This window comes from Macaca thibetana, chromosome 12, assembly GCF_024542745.1.
Source record: "Macaca thibetana thibetana isolate TM-01 chromosome 12, ASM2454274v1, whole genome shotgun sequence".
Taxonomy (NCBI): Eukaryota; Metazoa; Chordata; class Mammalia; order Primates; family Cercopithecidae; genus Macaca; species Macaca thibetana.
In genome coordinates, this window is record NC_065589.1 from 12,577,268 (window position 1) to 12,601,439 (window position 24,172).

The window sequence follows — 24,172 nt, forward strand, 5'->3', positions numbered from 1 at the left end:
TTAAAAATATATTTGTAAGGGGTAAAACAAAACACATGTAGATTTAATCTTGGAAGTGTACGCACACAGTAATGTCAAAAAAAAGACTCAGAAGAAGGCCAGGATATGAAGTGTCCCAATATTTTCCAAACCATCCACTAAGTTGGTCTTAGATATTATGTTTCATAAGTCCTATGGAAATAAGCAACAGAAACCAGTCCTGAAATGATCGAATATGGTTTTAAAGATGATTCCCAAAATAAGAATCCCTAACTCATGGTGAAATGTGATGGTCACACTTAATTTAGTTGAGAGGTAACTGTGTGTTCAGAATTTTGTGTGAGAGTCCCCGAATTCCAGACTGTGGAATTTCAGATTTTAGACTAATCTTTCTACAGGGAAAGCTGCCTGCCAGATAAACATTTTTTGCTCTGAGTCTCAGAAATCATAACACAGCAGGCCTCATAGTTACATAAATGAAAAGTCTTTTATTCTATCTATTTACCTAAAATTACTGTTCATTATCCCAAGCCTCCTGGTACAGGGTGGCTGCAGATTTGTTGAGCAACCTCAGGGAAGTTTTTCAAGCCAGAAACCAACAGTAACAGCTCTCCTTTATTGAGCACTTACTGCATGCCAAATGCATGTTAATGTACACGATCTCATTTGATCCTACAACACTGGAGGACAGACCATTGTCTGTATGTTACAGAAGAAGAATATGCAACACTCAGAGACATTAAGTAACTTACTGAAGGTTGAACAGCCAGTAAGTGTAGGGCTGGCTTTAAACCTGGTCTATGGGACTCCAAAATTGTGTCCACTATGACACTGCCTGCCATTACATCAAATGAGAACTGAAAACATACTTGAAATGAATAATACAAATGGTTTTTATGTGCTAATCATTGTAAGCACATTTGGGCTACCTCTTAAATTTAAAAAGGTCCTTGGTTTTTTGGGGTTTTTTTGGGTTTTTTTTCTGAGAAAGAGTCTCTTTCTGTCATCCAGGCTGGAGTGCAGTGACGCTATTTCAACTCACTTCAATCTCTGCCTCCCAGGTTCACACCATTCTCCCGCATCAGCCTCCCGAATAGCTGGGACTATAGGCGCCCGACACCACACCCGGCTAATTTTTTGTATTTTTAGTAGAGACGGGGTTTCACCGTGTTAGCCAGGATGGTCTCGATCTCCTGACCTCGTGATCCGCCCGCCTCGGCCTCCCAAAGTGCTGGGATTACAGGCATTAGCCACTGGGCCCAGCCAAAAAATCCATGATTTATATGACAGCAGTTAAAAGTCCTCTCTCTTGGGCAGTGGTTTGCATATGGCAAATTCAATAAATATGCATCGTTTCCTTCTTTTTTTTTTTTTTTTTTTTTGAGACGGAGTCTCATTGTGTCACCCAGGCTGGAGTGCAGTGGTAAGATCTCGGCTCACTGCAGTCTCCGCCTTCCGGGTTTACGCCATTCTCCTGCCTCAGCCTCCTGAGTAGCTGGGACTATAGGCGCCCACCACCATGCCCAGCTAATTTTTTGTATTTTTAGTAGAGACGGGGTTTCACCTTGTTAGCCAGGATGGTCTCGATCTCCTGACCTCGTGATCTCCCCTCCTTGGCCTCCCAAAGTTCTGGAATTACAGGCATGAGCCACTGGGCCCAGCCAAAAAATCCATGATTTATATGACAGTAGTTGAAAGTCCTCTGTCTTGGGCAGTGGTTTGCATACGGCAAATGTAATAAATATACATTGTTTCCTTCTTTTTTTTTTTTTGAGAAGGAGTCTCGCTCTGTCACCCAGGCTGGAGTGCAGTGACAAGATCTCGGCTTACTGCAACCTCTGCCTCCTGGGTTCAAGTGATTCTCCTGCCTCAGCCCAATGAGTAGCATGGATTTGCCACTGTCCTGCAGAAGGTCCCAACTTTTAATAAAATGTAACCACCTCATTTGTATTGTAAACCAAAAAATATCTGAGACTGGTCTCAATCAACCTGGAAGTTTATTTTGCCAAGATTAGGGACATGCCCGAAAGAAATAAACACAGGATCACAGAAACAGTCTGTTACCTGTGCCTCTCTCCAAAGATGGTTTTGAGGACGTCAATATTTAAAGGGGAAAAGTGGCCTGGAGGGGAAAGGGAGGGTACAGTAATCCACGTGTTGCAAGAGAAAAGGTGCAGGTCAGGGAATCATCAATTTTGTATTCATCTCACACTCAGTAAATCGGCACTTCGACATGAAATAAGGTGAACATAGAGCAGCTACCTGTGGAGCTGTATAACCCTTTCTGTGTGGCTATCTGCTTAGGAATAAAAGGAAAAGCAGTTGCTTGCATGAGTCAGCTTTCAGCTTAATTTTTTTCTTTTGGCAGAGTGAATTGGGGTGCCAAGTTTGTATTTTCCTTTGACAGTATCTATAGCAGCCTTTGTGATAATTGCTCTCTGAATAATTCTTGGTGGATGCCTTATCGTTGGGGGAATCCACAGGCTACACAAGATAGATTACTTGCTAAATCACTTTAGAGCAGTGATTGTCAATCTTGATTGCACATCAGATCCACCTGGGGAGCTTTACGCTCCCCACCCCGTGCTCAGGCTGCACCAGGGATGGGCTCCAAGTATCAGGATTTATTTTAAGCTCCTAAGCGACACCACTGTTCAGCTAAAGCAGACAGTCATTGATTTAGAGGCTCCTAACTCTTTACTATGGTGAGGGGTTACCCTAAGAGACCTGGAGTTCAAAGAAGTACCTACTTCCATCCCCCAGCACTGCCAAGGCTTACCTGTGATTGCTCCTCTCTTCACCGGTGCTTTTTCTCCCCTATCAGCTGCCAGGATGGGTCAATAAAATATAACTTCCTGAGGGTGTTCCCCACAGCAATGGGACACTTTTTGTTTGAGATGAAGTCTCACTCCGTCATCCAGACTGGAGTGTAGTGGCGCAATCTCAGCTTACTGCAACCTCTGCTGCCCAGGTTCAAGCGATTCTCCTGCCTCAGCCTCCCAAGTAGCTGGGATTACAGGCGCCCGCCACTGCACCTGGCTAATTTTTGTAGTTCCAGGCTGGTCTTGAACTCCTGACCTCGTGATCCACCCGCCTCGGCCTCCCAAAGTGCTGAGATGACAGGTGTGAACCACCACACCCGGCTGGGACACTTTATTACAGTGGGAAATGGTCCAAGATTCAGATTCCTTCTGAAAATGAAAAAGATAATCTGGATAATCTCATCCCAAAACACTGAATTACTCTATAAAAGTGTGAGTCGTGGTCAAAGGATTGTATCTCAATTGTATGATTTCCCCTTCTCCTTAGATTGTGTGGGAACTTCTTTTATTTTCTTGAAATGGTGGTTTGATTTTGGCAATGCTAGTGGACCATCAGTAAACAGTGTGTAGAAAATGAAACTGAGCTGGCGCAGTGGCTCATGCCTGTAATCCCAGCACATTTGGAGGCTAAGGCGGGTGGATCACCTGAGGTCAGGAGTTCGAGACCAGCCTGGCCAACATGGGGAAACCCCGTCTCTATTAAAAATACAAAATTAGCCAGGGTGGTGGCGCATGCCTGTAATCCCAGCTACTCGGGAGGCTGGGGCAGGAGAATCACATGAACCCGGGAGGCGGAGGTTGCAGTGAGCCGAGATCGTGCCATTGCACTCCAGCCTGGGCAAAAAGAGCGAAACTCCGTCTCAAAAAAGAAAGAAAGAAATATATATTTATATATATATATATAAAATGAAAGAAAAAAGCTTGAAGAAAAAGAGAGAGAGAGAGAAAAAAGAAAGAAGGAAAAAGAAAGGAAGGAAAGGGAGGAAGGAAGGAAAGGAGGGAGGGAGGAAGGAAGGAAGGGAGGGAGGAAGGAAGGAAGGGAGGGAGGGAACTGAGAGTCAAAGAGCTTGGTTGTTTTTTTTTTTTTTCAATGTACATATATTTTATAACCATGGAGAAGTCACAGCATTTCTGGGTCTCGCTTTGCTCATCTGCAAAACATAAATGACTGAAGCCCCAGCATGCGAGGGTTGATTGAGTTGATAACAGTGTCTGGCTGTTTAGTGAATGTTTTTAGCAGTAAAATAGTTATACTTTATTTAATTTATAAAATTCCTCCAGATATGAATATTTGCACTGAGTTTGGAATTTTCTCCTTTTTTTTTTTTTTTCTTCTTTTTTCTTAAGCGCCTTTTTAATGTAATGTTTCACAAAGCAACTCAGAAAAATTTGCTTCTGGGCCCTTTCTGTGAAGTGGAAAACGTGATTGTGCTACTGAACTGTGATCTGCTGACCTTTCAAAGGGCTATAAACAGCAAACTGACAAGTCATGCATTTTTCTGTTTTTTACCCACTCATCCAAGCTAGGCGTAGTCAAGTAACCATGGGTTTAAAAAAACAAAAATAAAAATGTGTGAAGAAATCAAATAAGTATGTCTAACTTATGGTATGTGAATTTCATTTAACCCCAGTCATTCCATCAGATTTTTAATCAATGCATTTATTTTATATATTATTTCTATAATGTGCATATTTAATAACAAATAACATTTATATAAAGTATGTTTAATATATTAAGTCTAGGCCGGGCGCGGTGGCTCACGCCTATAATCCCAGCACTTTGGAAGGCCGAGACAGGCAGATCATGAGGTCAGGAGATCGAGATCATCCTGGCTAACACGGTGAAACCCCCTCTCTACTAAAAATACAAAAAAAAAAATTAGCCGGGCATGGTGGTGGTGGGCGCCTGTAGTCCCAGCTACACGGGAGGCTGAGGCAGGAGAATGGCATAAACCCGGGGAGCGGAGCTTGCAGTGAGCTGAGATCGCGCCACTGCACTCCAGCCTGGGCAACAGAGCGAGACTCCATCTCAAAAAAAAAAAAAAATATATATATATATATATATATATATATATATTAAGTCTATTCTAAGAAGTTGATTTACTGAATTATTTCCTGTAATGCAGCAGAGTTAATTATATTAATAAGTCTTTACCTTCATAGTTTTTAGGATTAGGCACCCACAAAACCACTAGACAAAATAAACTCATTAGCAGACTCAACCTAAATATACACATGAATATAGTTAGAACTTTAAAGGAAACTTTATTTTAGTTTAAGCCAAAAGGGAAGCTCTTTAGAGTTAAACAAGTTTTTAACATAGTTCTTCTGCATATAAGGTTTCATAACTTTGTAAAGTAATGATCAACAATAAGATGATGATTAAAATATGCCATCTTACTGAATATTGAGTACTAGCTCATATAAATCTGGATTCCTATTTGAACTAGGAATCATTGATCACAGGATAAGCATTCAGCTCCAGTGACATCAGAAATTACCACAAAATCACGAGGAGAACAAAGAAGGTTGACAATTAAGAACTAGAAAGTCAGCCAGGTACCGTGGCTCAAGCCTGTAATCCCAGCACTTTGGGAGGCCAAGGCAGACAGATCGCTTGAGCCTAGAAATTCTAGACCAGCCTGAACAACACAGAGAAACCCTCTCTCTATAAAAAATACAAAATTAGCAGGACATGATAGCACAAGCCTGTAGGTCCAGCTACTCAGAAGGCTGAGATGGGAGGATCACTTGATCCCAGGGAGGTCAAGGCTGCACTGAGCCGTGATCACACCACTGAACTCTAGCTTGGGTGACACAGTGAGACCCTGTATCAAAACAAAAGCAAAAATAAGAAAACAGAACAAAACTAGAAAGTCAGCATAAAGGAAACAATCAGAATGCATTTCATAAAATACTGTGCTCTTGTGAGTGTTGTCACAACTTACACAATGGAAATGGATTCCCGAATCTCCATAGCCTGATAGGTCTGGTCAGAGACTGTGCACACCAGCAGGGATGGGAGTCTGTATGAAGTGATGACAACTAGTTCTTTTCAGCTTGGTTTCAATCTGGGTATCCTCATGAAAACAGGCTATTAGTTTTCTGCCTGAAGCACAAGAGTTCTGAAGATTCCCTTCCCGTACTCCCTTTTGGTCTCAGTTTCCTTATCTGCAAAATGGGTATAATGAAGAGAGCTTAGTTTACATGGTTGTTGAAACCATTAAATGACATAATTTGTATAAAGCACTTAGCAAAGTGCTCAGTAAATGTTAGCTAATACATAAATATGGTAATATATATATATAAAAAACATATAAGCTTAAGTATATATCTTTCAATAGAAGGTGAACATAATAATCTTCTGTCCATATAAATCCCCAAGTTGCTTCTTGTAATGTATATCTATACACACACACACATAAAGCACTTCTGTATCTTTGAAGCATAGTTTAAAAATCATTGGAGGACCTGATAACAGTTCTTTTTTTTGCTCATTATACATAATACATTTTTAATATTTCTATTTTAGTCAAAAACTGAAATTTTTTTTTATTTTGAAAGAAGCCAAAGAAATAATGTAAGTGAGGCCAGGTTTAAGACCAGAGGGAAGGATAGAGACTGCAAACTGGAAAGGGTGTGTCCCAGTCAAACAGGCTCAGCCACCGCACAGCTCCATCTAACTTTGGTCCTGTGGGAAGGTAGTCTGTGTTGCCACTGGACTTTTTGTGAATACTCTTCATTTTTAAACATCAGCAACTAATTCCAGACATTTTTTAGACTTTGTATGGGATCGACAAAACGCATCCACAGGCTAGAGATAGCTAGCTCCTAGACCACTGGTTTTGTTGTAGACGAAAGAATGAACGTCTATTTATTTCAGGTCTGCCTTTCTTGAAAACCTAGAACCTTTGCTCTCTGATGAAATTACTTAAAATCATCTTTGCATGCTAAAAATGTTTGGCATATAAAGCAATGGGGGCTTTTTGTTTCATTTAACAGCTCTAGTAACATTTTATTATGTGTCTTCACATGAAGATTTATGAGAAAGAATGAAACTGAAGCGCCTTTAGTCAATTCCTTTTCCAATGCTCTGTGACAGGCCCTTTCATCGGCTTGTTCATTAACACCTGTGGGTGCCGCCAGACTGCGATCATTGGAGGGCTCGTCAATTCCCTGGGCTGGGTGTTGAGTGCCTACGCTGCAAACGTGCATTATCTCTTCATTACTTTTGGAGTGGCAGCTGGTAAGCATGTGGCTTTTTTTAAACTCGATTTTAAATGTTTTATAAGACATCTTGGCAGTGGATTTAATTGTGGAGAAGAGACCCATTAAAACATTCTGTTCTGTTTCCTCTATCCCACTTCACCCCAACCCCTCCCTACACTCCAGGAAATACATTTTAACATTACATTTTAATATGCCTTAAGTGGGGGAAGCCCACCCAGCAACAATACTTGGCCTCCCTAATAGAATCAAATTCTATTTCCATGCCTGGTTCTAAATGCCAGTGCTATCTCCAGTGAGGGAGAGGAAAAGGAAGCCAGTAACGTTGACTTAAGTGAATGGACCAAAGATTAAGGAAATTACATCGGTGTGGTGTGGGAAATAAACTAAATAATAGGCCAGGGGCAGTAGCTTATGCCTGTAATCCCAACACTTTGGAAGGCCAAGGCGGGCAGATCACTTGAGGCCAGGAGTTCAAGACCAGCCTGGCCAACATGGTGAAACCCCGTCTCTACTAAAAATACAAAAAAAAAAAAAAAAAAAAGCCAAGTGTGGTGGCACATGCCTGTAATCCCAGCTCCTCAGCAGGCTAAGGTATGAGAATAGTTTTAACCCAGGAGGCAGAGGTTGCTGTGAGCCAAGATTGCGCCACTGCACTCCAGCCTGGTTGACCGAGTAAGACTCTGTCTCAATAAAAATAATAATAATAAAGCCTCCTGTGTGAAAATAGAAAAGAAAAAACATAGATAAAGTAAACATTAAAAAAACAAAGACTAAGGAAATCAATAACATTCATTTACTCTTTAATAATCATTTGCTCTTTTTTTTTTTTTTGAGATGGAGTTTTGCTCTTGTTGCCCAGGCTGGAGTGTAATGGCACAATCTCGGCTCACTGCAACCTCCACCTCCTGGGTTCAAGCAATTCTCCCGCCTCTGTCTCCCAGGTAGCTGGGATTACAGGCATGCACCACCATGCCCAGCTAATTTTGTATTTTTAGTAGAGACGGGGTTTCTCCACATTGGTCAGGCTGGTCTCAAACTCCCAACCTCAGGTGATCTGCCCGCCTTGGCCTCCCAAAGTGCTGGGATTACAGGCATGAGCCACAGCACCCGGCCTTATAATCATTTACTCTTTTAGCCCTATTCAAATTCATAAAATAGCATACACCACACATATAGGTAGAGACTAAGAAGCAAATCTAGAGTACAGTTAGGTTGTCATTCCCCCGTGAAGAGGTTAATATTGGCTGCCAGGCACCACAATCTGCATATCCATTATGCAAAATATATTCCCAGCCACAATTTCCTTTATCAACAGGTAGTGTGATTCACACAGATGAGTAATTACTTGTACAATTGCATTTTAAATAAACTGAATCTCCAGTTTGACATTCTTTTTGAGTACAGAGCTACAATGAATGTGTTAGCATAAGAGTTTAAAGTTAGCTTGGAATTCTGGCTTTTCTTTTTTCATTGTTATTATCTGTATGACTTTGGGCAAGTTATTTAACCTACTTACACCTCAGTTTCCTTATCTGCAAAATGGGTATAATGAAGAGCTTAGTTTACATGGTTGTTGAAACCGCTAAATGACATAATTTGTATAAAGCACTAAGCAAAGTGCTCAGTAAATGTTAGCTAATAGGTAAATGTGGTTATACATATATATACACACACACACACATATATATAAAACATATAAGCTTAAGTATGTATCTTTTGATAGGAGAAAGTGAACATAATAACCTACTGTCCATATAAATCCCAAGTTGCTTCTTGTAATATATATCTATACAGATACACACATAAAGCACTTCTGTATCCTCTGAAGCATAGTTTAAAAACCATTGATTGAAGGACCTGATAACAGTTCTTTTTTTCGCTCATTATACATAATACATTTTTAATATTTCTATTTTAGTCATAATTGATGATGGTAAATATTTGTGGAGTCAAATGTGATGTTCTGATACATGTATATATTGTAGAATGATTGAATAAGGCTAATTGACATATCCATCACCTCACATACTTGTGATGAGAACATTTAAAATCTACATTTAGCAATTTGAAAAATCTACAATATATTATTACTAAGTACAGTCACCATATTGTGCAATAGATCACTAGAACATATTCCTCTGGTGAAAACGGTTCTTTAAAAATGTCAGATGTTGGCCAAGAGCAGTGGCTCACACCTATAATCCCAGCACTTTGAGAGTCCAAAGCAGGTGAATCGCATGAGCCAAGGAGTTTGAGACCAGCTTAGGCAACATGGTGAAACCACGTGTCTACAAAAAATACAAAAATTAGCCACACCCGGTGATAGTCCCAGCTACTTGGGAGACTGAGGTGGGAGGATCACCTGAGCCTGCGGAGTTCGAGGATGCCATGAGCTGTGATTGCACCACTGCATTCCAGCCTGGGCAACAGAGTAAGTCCCTGTCTCAAAAAAAAAAAAAAAAAAAAAAAAGTCAGGTATTTTCCCTGAGTACATTAGAAACTCTTCCCTATAATCGTCCAATAATAGGGCTAGCACTGAGGTTTTTGTGTTATAGGTGAGGAAATAAACACTCCTTTTGCTGAGACTAAGGAACCAGGTTGGGGTGTCTGGACACATAGTGCAATCAGGGGAGGCTAAAGACAGCAGAGGTCCTCAGAGAAGCCATTCATTCTCCCAGCAACTTGCTAAGCACATGCTGTCTGTTCTGGGCAGTCCTGGGCATACCATTGGTGAAAATACATGGTCTTGCCTGCCTGGAGCTTATATTTTTCTGATGTGAGAATGCGGCTCCATTTTGTTATTGGAGGCACTTGTGCCGCAAAGCCTGTTGGGGAAAAATGGCGGGCTAGAAACCTGCTTGGCTGGATGGTCTTCCTGCCGCTTATCCCTGGGGGCTGCTTTTTAAATAATCACTGTTACAGCTTTGTCAGAAATAAAAAAGCGTAAATAGATGCTAATTAAGGAAATGCAAGTGATCGTTGCTGCAAATTCTGGATATGGCCACTGATGTTGCACCGTGTCTTTTCTTCCCCTGTCGGCCTGTGCAGGCCTGGGCAGCGGGATGGCCTACCTGCCCGCGGTGGTCATGGTGGGCAGGTATTTCCAGAAGAGACGCGCCCTCGCCCAGGGCCTCAGCACCACGGGAACCGGATTCGGTACGTTCCTGATGACTGTGCTGCTGAAGTACCTGTGCGCAGAGTACGGCTGGAGGAATGCCATGCTGATCCAAGGTGCCGTTTCCTTAAACCTGTGTGTGTGTGGGGCGCTCATGAGGCCCCTCTCTCCTGGGAAAAACCCAAACGACCCAGGAGAGAAAGATCTGCGCGTCCTGCCAGCGCACTCCACGGAATCTGTGAAGTCAGCTGGACAGCAGGGAAGAACAGAAGAGAAGGATGGTGGGCCCGGGAACGAGGAGACCCTCGGCGACCTGCAAGCCCAGGAGTGCCCCGATCGGGCCGGGCACAGGAAGAACATGTGGGCTCTCCGGATTCTGAAGACGCTCAGCTGGCTCACCATGAGAGTCAGGAAGGGCTTCGAGGACTGGTACTCGGGCTACTTTGGGACAGCCTCTCTATTTACAAATCGAATGTTTGTAGCCTTTATTTTCTGGGCTTTGTTTGCATACAGCAGCTTTGTCATCCCCTTCATTCACCTCCCAGAAATCGTCAATTTGTATAACTTATCGGAGCAAAACGACATTTTCCCTCTGACGTCAATTATAGCAATAGTTCACATCTTCGGAAAAGTGATCCTGGGCGTCATAGCCGACTTACCTTGCATCAGTGTTTGGAACGTCTTCCTGTTGGCCAACTTCACCCTTGTCCTCAGTATTTTTATTCTGCCGTTGATGCACACGTACGCTGGCCTGGCGGTCATCTGCGCACTGATAGGGTTTTCCAGTGGTTATTTCTCCCTAATGCCCGTAGTGACTGAAGACTTGGTTGGCATTGAACACCTGGCCAATGCCTACGGCATCATCATCTGTGCTAATGGCATCTCTGCGTTGCTGGGACCACCTTTTGCAGGTAAACTCTGTGAGGTTTTAAGAGCTCAGAGTGCATGTAGATATGGTGTGTTATGTTATAAAGTCCAAGATAAGAAGGTTTCCATTTGTGCACATGTTCCTTTTATCTTCCCATTCCTGCCCCCTAATTTCTCATTTATACATTTGAGTAAGTTAAAGACTATTCTTTCTTTTCTTTTGTTTTCTTTTTTTTTTTTTTTTTTTTTTTTTTTTTTTTTTTTTTTTTTTTTGGAGATGGAGTCTTGCTCTATCGCCCCAACTGGAGTGCAGTGGTGCGATCTCAGCTCACTGCAACCCCTGCCTCCCAGGTTCAAGCGATTCTCCTGCCTCAGCCTCCCAAGTAGCTGGAATTACAAGTGCACACCACCACGCCCGGCTAATTTTTTATGTTTTTGGTAGAGATGGGGGTCTCACCATGTTGGCCAGGCTCGCCTCGAACTTCTGACCTCAGGTGATCCACCTGCCTCAGCCTCCCAAAGTGCTGGGATTACAGGCATGAGCCACCGTGCCTGGCCAAGGCCATTCTTTTATGTAGAATGTAGATGAAATGTAGATGAACTTTCGATCCTATCCACATGATAAGGCAGTCAGCCTGGTAGAGTGAGGAAATAAAGCGGATGGGTTGATGGAATACTGCCGGGCTCCTTACCCATTTGAAGAAGGTGGCCTCTGGGCAGTTCCAGCTGATTTCTGTCACCAAGAAATACTGAGAATTGTTGCCAGATCTTCTGGGTGTTGTTTCTCCCCAAAGGGAAGCTAAGAATCTGTACTGTTAGGTAGCACTAACAGATTTCCAAAACACCATGTGGCAGGTGCAACAGAACACATCCATGGACTCAATCCAGCCCTGCATTCGCTTCCTATTGTTGCTGTAATAAATTGCCAGAAACTTATGGTGGCTTAAAACAATACAGATTGGCCAGATGTGGTGGCTCACACCTGTAATTCCAGTACTTGGGGAGGCCGAGGCAGGAGGATCACTTGAGCCCAGGAGTTCGAGACCAGCCTGGCCAATATAGTGAGACCCCATCTCCACACAGACACACACACATGCATGCATACACACAAGCACGCACACACACACACACAAATACAGATTTATTATCTTACTGTTCTGGATGTCAGCAGAGCTGAATTCCTTCTTGAGGCTTTAGGGGAGAATTTGTTTCCTTGTCTTTTCCAGCATCTGGAGGCCACTTTCATTCTTTGGCATGTACCCTCTTGCTCCATCTTCTAAGCCAGCAGTGTAACGTCTTCCCACCTCTCTCTGATTCGGACTTCCTGCCACCTCCTTTCACCTTTTTTTTTTTTTTTTTTTTTGAGATGGAGTCTCCCCCTGTCACCCAAGCTGGAGTGCAGTGGCATGATCTCAGCTCACTGCAACCTCCACCTTCTGGGTTCAAGCAAGTCTCCTGCCTCAGCCTCCTGAGTAGTTGGGATTACAGGCATGCGCCACCACGCCTGGCTAAATTTTTTTGTATTTTTAGTAGAGATGGGGTTTCACCATATTGGCCAGGCTGGTCTCAAACTCCTGACCTTGCGATCCCTCCCACCTCGGCCCCCTGAAGTGCTGGGATTACAGGCGTGAGCCACCATGCCTGGCCACCTCCTTTCACTTATAAGGGTGCCTATGATTACGTTGGGCTCACCTGATCCTGGATCATCTCCCCAGCCCAGGTCCTAAATTAATCACACCTGCAATGTCCCTTTTGCCCTAATTAGGTCACATATTCATGGGGTAGAGAAATTAGGGATAGGAGCATTCTGCCTACCACAGGCCTGAAGGCTACTAGCTGGCAACATCTAGGATACGATCTCTGTCATGTATTCCCTTCATTTACAAGAGGCAAATTCACCAGAGAACTTGGTATTCGGGCATACCAGAAGCCTTGGGCATCAAGGAATCTTGTGTCTGGGCCAGTGCCTTTGTGGAAAGGCAAGTCAGGTTTGGGCAGGTAGACTCATGCCCCAAGACACCAGCTGCTGGGTGAAGATAACAAGGTCTATCCTCTGTCCAAGAACTGGAGATAGGAGTCTGCATAGCATGGCAAAGGCTGGGGCAGAATGCCAATACAAAGGTGTTCTCTGGTGGTGGCCCTCAGCCAGCCAGCCAGGGCTGGTAGTGATTGTCAGAGCTGCTGGAGGTTTTGTGCAGAGCCTCGAGCTAACCCAGTGGAGCCTCACCTGTTCAGATGTCCCCTCCCCCAGCCACCCCCAAGCAACCTCCTGTCTGGGCCCTACAGGCTCTTTATTCTCATATCCTCTGGCAGGAGTATCTCTCCCCAGTGGGTGAAGGAATCCCATGGGTACAGGACAAAGCCCTCCCTGCCCCTTTTTTCCCAGTCTTTCTATAAGTCATAAAGTCACCTCCTCCCTTAAGACCCCCACTGGCAGAGAGCTTGTGCCAACAAACACGCTTTTAAATCCCCTTGAAATCTAAAGTACAAGAAATCATAGATTTTTGCCTATGCAGCAGACAACACCGGCAGTCGGCTGACTAAAGGTTTAAGGTCCAAGAGTCCCCTTAGGAATCCTCAGGGCTACATATAGGGCTCCTCCTGGAGCAAGCTGCTCCTGGTGTCTGCCTGTGCACAGAGATGCAGATGCAGCATTTTTAAGTGAAAATGGCTATAGCAACAGAGCAAACTATATTGGCAGTTGAAAGGTCTAAAATTGCTCACTGATCTCATGTAAAATTCTCTGTCAGGTCAGAATGCATTTGATTATAACATCCTGACAATGATGGTTTAGGCATATTTCTGTCACATAACCAGAAATATAGAGTTCAGGGACTGGAGGATGTTGGGGCAATGTCTCAGAGATCCTCTTGGCCGTTTCCTCATGCTAACTGCCTCGTGGTGACATAATGGTTGCTGTATCTCCAGCCACTGCATCATCATTTATAGCAGGGAGAAGGAAGTGGGGAAAGGCTCAGTCCCATCAGAATTCCACTTACATCTGATTGGCCAGAACTATATCACACAGCTAGTTCAAGCTTCAAGGGGAGCTGTGAATGGACTATTTTGCTTTCCAGCCTCTCTACTAGAGGAAGGAAAGGAGAAAAGAATTGGGATTGGCAGTTCAGTCAGCCAATGGTACCTGCTAGAGATGTTAAATATCCATTGGAGGTATAGGGACCTAGTAGTTGCTCCTCTGCCCTCTGATTGGAGGTCCTTCAGATACATTGTATGCATAAATGGACTCTGTCACTGATGGTTCTTTGCATGATCCAGGGGTACTTTCTTCTAATGGGCAGGCTCGGGTTGTTTTGTCTTGATCCATCAGATTTCAATGGCAGCATCACAACACAACTGTGAGGTGTGGCCTGAGTAATTCTCGTGATCAGTGTTAGTCAAAGCACCAGAGTTTGCCAGGATAGTTTTCTTATCCCATCCCTGTGGTCCTGTGCTGTCCATTCATCTGCATTCTAGCGAGCTTTCTTGAGTGGAAGAGAGAGGAATGACAAGTAGAGGACAGGGAGTTATACCCAACCCTCAGTCATCAGGTCTTATCTCTTGACTGCTTCGAGGTTCCTCCCTGGAGGTGGGTTCTGTAGTGGAATGGGATCCACCATGGATGATAGAAATCGTTGTGTTAATGGTTGGGAGCCTTCTATGATGCGTATCATGTGGTGCTATGGAAACCCCAAAATCAACATTCGGATGTGCCTGTCTAGGCCAGCAAGCTAAAGGGGACTTTCTTTATTTGCATTTGTTGGTTTCTTCATCTTCCATTGAATTCGTGCACTAAGGAATGATGAACAACATTCGTTGGCTACCTGCATGATGTTTCATTTATTGACTTTCCAGACCAAGGAGCCAACATTGCAATGAGATGCAAGCCACCATTTATGTGCACTGTAGGCTCAGAGCGACTCGCAATATGAGTGACTAAATGACCACATTACACTCTTGCTAGAAATTCGAAGTGCACTAGAAATTATTGCTTAGCTGGGTTTGCTGCAAGGAAAATTACTGTTCACATTTCCTTTTTAAAAAAAAAAAAGTTTCAAGAAAGTACAATCAGAGATATTGAACAGACATTTCAACCATGTCATTCAGCAGCATGGACTTCTTGATCTAATTTATTTATAATATTGTTGGGTGTTTTGTTCGATCCCTTTAAAGATATAATATAGGCCGGGTGCGGTGGCTCATGCCTGTAATGCCAGCACTTTGAGAGGCTGAGGTGGGCGGATCACCTGAGGTCGGGAGTTGGAGACAGCCTGGCCAACATGGTGAAACCTCATATCTACAAAAATACAAAAATTAGGCACCTGTAATCCCAGTTACGTGAGAGGCTGAGGCAGTAGAATTGCTTGAACCTGGGAGACGGATCAGTGAGTCAAGATCACGCCACTGCACTCCAGCCCGGGTGACAAGAGCAAGACTCTGTCTCAAAATTAAAATAAAATAAAATACAAAATTATGTAATAGTAGTACATACTTTCCTAGATGTTTCAGTGTATAATATGGCAAAACCTCAGCCACCAGATTTGACTGACCAATATTCCACACACATCTCTTCCAGTCACATAAAATCTAACACCTTAATAATCTGAAAAATTAACCAAAAGCCAGGGCCCTTATTTAATTAATAAGAAAAACAGCATTACTTATTTGACAGACTCAAATGAAAAGAAAATGTACTTTAATCGGGAACCAGATTTTACTTTGAAGCTATACGTTTGAATTGGTGCTTGGATGAGGGTTGCCAAGAATCCTGGGTTGCCAAGAATCCCAGGTTCCAAATGCAGGAACTGAGGTCAGACCTCCAGGACGGGTGGTGAAGGATGCATGAGGAAGGCAGCTTGTGGGAACTGTCTTCTCTCTGAAAAAGTTGTGTCAACATGTGCTGAGGGTCAAAGCTCCTGGTAGAGTCCTGTCTCTCTTGACCTGCTTTACATCTGACCGGGTTTGAATTCAAACTAGCAGAAATATTCAAACAGGCACCAAAGGGAGATGGCAGGATCCAGAGTTATTTATAAATAAATCCTAAAGGTAGATTGGAGAAAACCTATGGGATTAACTTAACATACTCCTACAGTTAGTGCTATGTTAAATTGTTCAGTAAAGTTGGGTGTGCTTTTTTTTAAAAAAAAAAAAAAACAACTGACATGAGTTACATTTGAAGCTTGGGCATGTGGAGATGTTTTTACAAATATTTATATTTTTAGAGGAAAGAGGACCATTAAAAATAATAATAATAATGAATTTGGCCAGGCGCGGTGGCTCACGCCTGTAATCCCAGCACTTTGGGAGGCTGAGGTGGGTGGATTACCTGAGGTCAGGAGTTTGATCAGCCTTGCCAACATGGGGAAACCCTGTCTCTACTAAAAATACAAAAATTAGCCGGGCGTGGTGGCGCATGCCTGTAATTCCAGCTACTCGGGAGGCTGAGGCAGGAGAATTCTTCAACCCAGGGGGTGGAGGCTGCAGTGAGCCACGATTGTGCCACTGCACTCCAGCCTGGGTGACAGAGTGAGACTATGTCCCAAATAATAATAATAATAATAATAATAATTCCACCCAGAAGGGGGAACAGGACATGTTCAAAGAGCCAAGAGAAATGTGTTTGAGATGCTAACAAATTCAGCATGGCTTGTGCTGGTGAGCAGGGGAGAAAGCTAGGCAGGGGTCACATCACAGAGCCTGGAGCTTATAATCAACCCCTTCCACCAAAAAGTAAATAAATAGTCTGAATGAAATACAGCTTAATTTTCCAGCCAGGTGGGATTTTGTCCCATTTCTGAGGTCCATGTTAAGCAGCAATAAGTTCGACTTGTTTCAGCCATTTGAAACAAAGCATTCAGGTGTTTGTTACTTAGAGTCATCATTCCTGCTCTCAATCACTTGATCATGTGGAAAGCGAGGATTTAGCCTTTAAAATGACCTGGTCAGCTTTCATATGGAGATAAGTGGACTATGGGAACCTCATTTGTATTTATTGATTTTTTTAAAATTGTAGATTACAGTTATTCCCATCACTACTCTGTTGATACAGATCACTCTGCATTATTTGCAATTGAATTGCTCATTTTGTCCTAATTCACAGTTGTCCACAGTTGCCAACTGGTAACACTGAGTAGAAGTTGGGTGTGTTTTTGTTCATAGGTCAGTGTCAATTGCCTTTCCATTCAATTCTGAAGCTGAAGCATTACTTTTGAATTATGTTTAATCTTTTTTGTCCCCCTTGTCTCCAATTATAGATTAAGAAAAGATGATAGAGCATTTTACTGAGCCACTTCTAAAGAGTCGGATTTTTTTTCATTTCTATTTTTTACATAAAATAACAAATACAGAAACTTGGTTTACTTTTAAAGTAGATACAAAATTCATACCTTTTAACTTGTTGCTTTTGTAAAAAAAATTATAGATTTGTATGCAATTGTTTGTTTTTCTTTATGAATGCCTTGACTGATCCCTGTAAATAGATAATCCAGGCATAGTCATCACACACTAGATACAATAAACAAAGAGATACAGATAACAACCGGAAGTCGGAGGGACTGGTTTACACCTTTCCTAGTTGCTTTTGTGTGGCTGTTTCTTGATAGGAGAAGTTTAAGTTGCATTTATGCACTCGTTTGCCAATTAGTTGTTTTAAAGATGTTTCTGAAAAGTGGCTACGGAATACTATGTTTGATCATAAAATCTTATTTTTTTATTTCATTTTATTTTTTGAGACGGAGTCTTGCTCTGTTGCCCAGGCTGTAGTGCAGTGGCATGATCTCGGCTCCTCTGCAACCTCTGCCTCCTGGAGTTAAGCAATTCTCATGCCTCAGCCTCCTGGGTAGCTGGGATTACAGACATGCACCACCACACCCAGCTAATTTTTGTATTTTTTAGAGATGGGGGTTTTGCCCTGTTGGCCAGGCTGGTCTCGAACTTCTGGCTTCATGTGATCTGCCCGCCTTGATCTCCCAAAGTGCTGGGATTACAGGTGTGAGTCACTGAGCCTGGCCATTAAATCATTTATATTTTAAGTCTTTGCTAATGTGCTTACTAAAAGGGGAAAAAATGACATTTTTACCATAAATAAAACTCTTGCGTGTAGCTCAATCCACTCAGTTTGTGTAGTTGACTATGTGGGAACCATGACTTGTGACCCATTCTTAGAATTAATCACTGAAATATAGGAAACAGATTTCATAGATTCTGAGACACGTTTTTCTCATATTTTAACGTCTGAAATTAGAATGCCTTTTACAAAGTCCTGAGGAAATATTGAGTCATATTTGAATGGACAAGAATATTTATTTTTTACTGATATATAAAATAATGGCACATCAGTGTCTTAGAATTCATGAAATATAGTGGTATTTTACAGAATGTCTAATAAGATGATTATATTAAGCTGTTAAATTATAATATTAAATTATTTGAAAATAACAATTTAGTCAGCATCTATGGCAGTATCTTTGGCAACTTAGAATTTTATAAATGTAAATATTAAAGTTTTGTGGCTATAAATGTGAATTTTATAACACCCGAAGATTTTGATTCTTTCTAGAACAGATGTGTACCCTCAAATACTTCAGAATGAATGAAAGTTCAAATGTCTTCTGCCCAGCCTCTTTTGATACACACTAAAAACTTTAGAATCATTTTTGTAGGTTTTAGAAAAATTTGTGTTGGCACTTGTGAAAAAAGAAAATCATTGGATTCGCTAGGTTTTAGAAAAATTTGTGTTGGCACTTGTGAAAAAAGAAAATCATTGGATTCGCTAGGTTTTAGAAAAATTTGTGTTGGCACTTGTGAAAAAAGAAAATCATTGGATTCGCTTTTCACTACTGGCCTTGTGAGGGCCTTCGAGTGAACCAGAAGGTTCTCCCCATGAGTCAGCCGGGAATTGCTTCAAATGCCTTCCAAAGCAACCAAATGGCTTTATGAATGCAGCCCTCTCCAGGCACGGGGAACACTGGTGTATAGCACACCCTTAAAAATTGCTAAATGAGAACCAAAAAATATAAAAAACAACAAAAAAAAAGGAAAATGGATAAATGAAACATTTTATTGGTGTGAAATGACATATAAATTCTTTTAGAAACATTTATAGCAGCAATAAATGCCTGCTTTATATTCTTGACTTTTATTGTATCAACTCCATGATAGTGAATATATTCTTTTTTGTTTTGTAGGGTGGATCTATGACATCACGCAAAAATATGATTTTTCCTTCTACATATGTGGTTTGCTTTACATGATAGGAATACTCTTTTTACTTATTCAGCCGTGCATTCGAATTATAGAACAATCCAGAAGAAAATACATGGATGGTGCACATGTTTAGTATCATGTAATGTTCCGTGTGGGTTTCACTGTAATACTCATGCCTACCTCGCATGGTTGCTGTGAGGCACCTATGACAGGACGTGGGAAAGCATTTTGTACAGTAACTGGCACTGTCATTTGTAAATGCCATTGTCACAGCCTCATTTGTAAGCAGCACTGCCTCTCTGTTTGGGGAGATGTAATGCTGGAAGGTATTAAGGACTACATGCATTCTAGAGACGACAGTGTTGTTCAAAGACAGCCTAGTAAATAATTGGTAGAAATACCCTTATCAAAATCATTCTCTTGTCATCTACAGGAACTAGGTTTTTAAATACAGCTTTTAAAACACACACAGGGAATAAAAGCTTTTCAACTCAACCACTTCTTTGTAAGACAAAACCGAAGTATCTGTGTGCTTCCAGAAAGATTCCAGATCAATGGGTTTCAAGCACAAGAATATGACGAGATTTCAGAAATTAATTATTACAGGGAGCTATTGATCTACTAGCATCAAACAAAGGCAAGCTCTAATTCCACAGGTAATACAATTTAGTACAATTAAAGAAACACAGCTTGTATTTTTATGAGGGAATTCTGCAGCTAGGGATCGGGCTTCATAAATCCTCCTCTAAAAGAAGACATTTGCCATTAATCCTAATTCACTGTTATCCAGTTATAAATGGAATCTTGAGACAAAACCTTAACAAAGAAATAACAGTAATGATTTCCTTAGCAGAAGCCGGATTTGTACGCACAACATTAAAGGGCTACAATTCAAGCACTTTTATTCATATCATTGGCCTCTTAGATGATAAACATGATCTGGGGCCTGTAATATTTTTTTCTGAGTTTCTTCTGCCCAAAAAAATGTAACATAGAACTAATTGCTAACTGACAAATAAAGCTAATAGTTAAATCATCTCCAAGGAATGTTGCTAATCCAAAATATAACACTATCAATTTGTGAGGGTAATAAATAGAATGCCCTTAGTGTAGATGTCTGTGCCACACCTGCCATTGGAGTAGTGATAACAAATAGCCCATCTCTAGACTCTCATGTTGTTATATAGACCATTCATTTGCCTGAGCGTGGCACAGCTTTAAAAATAGTTCTCTTGATTGATTTCATACAGAAGATGACTGTGATCCATGACATATAATAATGCCCTTTCTTTATCTGAGATGTCTATTTTTCTAAGCCAAACGTTTTTCAGACTGTAGAATGTTCTTCCCAGATCGTTTGAAATTTCTGACTGCCTTAGTTGTTTACAGATAGTTTAAATCTATTTAAATTTCTACTCACAATTTGATCATCACACCCACACAAATCCTTCAATATCATTGCCAGTGTCTTAGGTCAAATTTATCTAAAGTGAATACAGCCCATTCTCAATTATCCTTGACAATTAGAGGCAGGAATGCTACTAGGAATTGGAAGCAAACAATGTCACCCCCAGCGTAATTTTAGCCAGCAGTTTCAGTTATACTCAACCATACCCTTCTGAGCTGTTAACAAGTCATTCAATGGACAAGTTCTCTTTTAGTTCCATCTCCATTATTTCCTGCTCTAATGTCTAGTGGGAGGGGTCGTATCATGAAAGGACCACCAAAATAATAAAAGGCAGCTAATGGAATGGAGAAACAAAAGCATGGTTAATATATACACTCACTATTACCTCCAATGACTCGGGAATTGCCTGCACATTATTATATCCAATAGATTGCATGTCATATTCCATTTGGTTCAACACAACAACCTATGTGTTATCATTACAGCTTTGGCTGCTGTTAAAGAATCCAGCTCTCTATTTTGATAACGACAGTCTTAAAGCTGAGGCAATGCTCCCTCCTCTATCTCTATGTAATTTGCCATAGAATTAGGATGATTAGATTGAAACACGTTATATGTTTTAAAAACTACATTGCTTCATTACTTTCATTTTCCGACAACATCAAATTAACAAGAGGCAGTGTTAAATATTTTAAATGGTGCTATAGCCAATGTATTTGGATGCTTGCACTGCTGGTTGTGTATCATCAATATAAACTTTTTATCCAATGACTCGACTTTAATTACATCTAAGTTAGACTTGTTCACGTTCAGTTTGTACAGTTGTGTGTTGACTTACTATGTTTTTGAAAGTGGCGACTTCTACCAAATGAGAAGTTCCCATTGTCAAAAAAAGAGAGACCTGCTTGCAGTATTCATGTTCACAACAGAGTAAAAGAGAATATTGTAAAGAATTACTGCAGGGCCGGGCGCGGTGGCTCAAGCCTGTAATCCCAGCACTTTGGGAGGCCGAGACGGGCGGATCACGAGGTCAGGAGATCGAGACCATCCTGGCTAACACGGTGAAACCCCCTCTCTACTAAAAAATACAAAAAACTAGCCGGGCGAGGTGGCGGGCGCCTGTAGTCCCAGCTACTCGGGAGGCTGAGGCAGGAGAATGGCGTAAACCCGGGAGGCGGAGCTTGTAGTGAGCTGAGATCCGGCCATTGCACTCCAGCCTGGGCGACAGAGCGAGACTCCATCTCAAAAAAAAAAAAAAAAAAAAAAAAAAATTACTGCAAATATTTCCTGTTTGTTATTTGCTGTTCTTTGAAGATATTATAAAAGGTTAATTGTATATTTATATCATGTGCTTTATCATTTTCCTCTCATGTATCCAAGTAATTTTTATTTACATACAACTAAATAAATGTCCTCTTTGAAGACGGTCAGTGAGTTTTTGTATAACATTTCTATTTTGTTGGCCTCGAAGAGAATACTCCTAAAATGTAGGTGGTAATTATTTGTTTCATTCTTTCCCCTGAAAAACTATTTCTGTAGGTGCGTTCACAAACCACGTGGACAGAATCACTTAGAATGATTGTGAAAAGTGCTGCGTCTAAGTATTAAATTTAAAATGCACACATCTTTGAATCCAGCAATTGCATTTCTAACATCATTTTCTACATATGAACACAGACTAATATGTAAGGATTTTTTGTTTATCATTTGTTATATAAAAGACTGGGCTGGGTGCAGGTGGTTCACGAGGTCAGGAGATCGAGACCATCCTGGCCAATATGGTGAAACCCCGTCTCTACTAAAATACAAAAAATTAGCAGGGCATGGTGGCATGCACCTGTTGTCCCAGCTACTCGGGAGGCTGAGGCAAGGGAATCGCTTGAACCCGGGAGGTGGAGGTTGCAGTGAGCTGAGATCGCGCCACTGCACTCCAGCCTGGCAACAGAGCAAGACTCTGTCTCAAATTAAAAAAAATAAAAAAATAAAAGACTGGAAACAATTTAAATGTCTACCAATAGATAACCGTTAAAATATAGTATAACTGTTAAAGTACAGTATAAAGTATTTTAAAGTATAGACCTATGATAATACAGTGGAATTTGTAGAATTATTAAACAAAAAAGGCAGATCTATATGTAGAATTTGGAAACAGTCTGAAGATATAGTGCTTAAAAAAAAAAAAAAGCAAGATAGGCTGGAAGTGGTGGCTCACGCCTATAATCCCAGCACTTTGGGAGGCCAAGGGGGATGGATCACTTTGAGCTCAGGAGTTTGAGACCAGCCTGGGCAACATGGCAAAACCCTGTCTGTATTAAAAATACAAAAATTAACTGGGCATGATGGTGGGCACCGGTAATCCCAGCTACTCAGGAGGCTGAGGCAGAAGAATCGTTTGAACCCAGGAGGTGGATTGCACCATTGCACTCCAGCCTGGGCGACAGAGCAAGACTCTGTCTCAAGAGAGAGAGAAAAAAAAGGCAAGATAAAGCAATATGTTTAATATTCCAATTATATGTTTTCATTACCAAAAAAAAAGTCATTCATATATATAATAGGCTTAGACATGAATTGAAAATTGCTGGGAAGAAATATAAAGAAGCATAAGAAAACATTAACAGTTGTTGGCTCCAGGGAAGAAAATCTGTGGACTAAGGTAGGTCTGATTTTTTTTTTTCCTTATGCCCATAATGCTTTTTCAATTTAAAACTTGTATCCAAAATTATTTTGAATGCAGATTCCTGGGCCTACTTAAAACCTAGAGAATTAGGAATGGGACCAGTAAATCTTCCTTTTAGATAAGTTTCTCAGTTAATTCTTGTGCATATTAAAATTGCACACCCAGTCTCAACATATTTAAGGGCAAAATATTCCAATGAATTTCAAATACTTGTCCTGAACCTCTCTCGTTATTTCCTTTTATACAGCATTCTGGTCAATTACTATCTATGAAGCCTTCACAGTGTATAATCTTTTACTCGGTCCTTTTCCAATCAGCAAAAGTGGACTGGGGTTCTATAGGAGCAAGGCAGGCTAATGCAAAGCCCCTGCCCTCAAGCAGCCTGCATGAATAAGTAACCAATACTCCAGCGCCGGAAGAATGATAACAAAGCCAAGGGAAATGAATCCTGATGTGTTTAAATGAAACTATAGCCAGGCGTGGTGGCTCACGCCTATAATCCCAGCACTTTGGGAGGCTGAGGTGGCTGGATCCCCTGGCCAAGGTGGCTGGATCACCTGCAGTCAGGAGTTCAAGACCAGCCTGGTCAACATGGTGAAACCCCATCTCTACTAAAAATACAACAAATAGCCGGGCGTGGTGGCGTGTGACTGTAATCCCAGCTACCTGGAAGGCTGAGGCAGGAGAGTCGCTGGAACCCAGGAGGCAGAGGCTGCAGTGAGCCAAGATCATGCCAACGCACTCCAGCCTGGGCGACAGAGCGAGACTCCATCTCAAAAACAAACAAAAAAAGATGTAATAAATAATATGAAAGAAGGAGGGCTGGGCGTGGTGACTCACGCCTGTAATATCAGCACTTTGGGAGGCAGAGG

The 24,172-nt window shown here is 41.6% G+C and overlaps 1 protein-coding gene across 3 annotated transcripts in view; it reads left to right on the forward strand.

The window, feature by feature from the left end:
* SLC16A14 (solute carrier family 16 member 14) overlaps positions 1-23,956 on the forward strand; it is a 37,715-nt gene extending 13,759 nt beyond the window's left edge. For 2 of the 3 annotated variants that reach the window (XM_050751110.1, XM_050751111.1), the window contains 2 exons: positions 6,904-7,047; positions 10,080-19,189. In XM_050751110.1, the coding sequence (XP_050607067.1) occupies positions 6,904-7,047; positions 10,080-11,455 (1,520 nt within the window). In that variant the 3' untranslated portion in view covers positions 11,456-19,189. The other variant, XM_050751113.1, reaches the window with a different exon arrangement.
* The last annotated feature ends 216 nt before the right edge of the window (positions 23,957-24,172 follow it).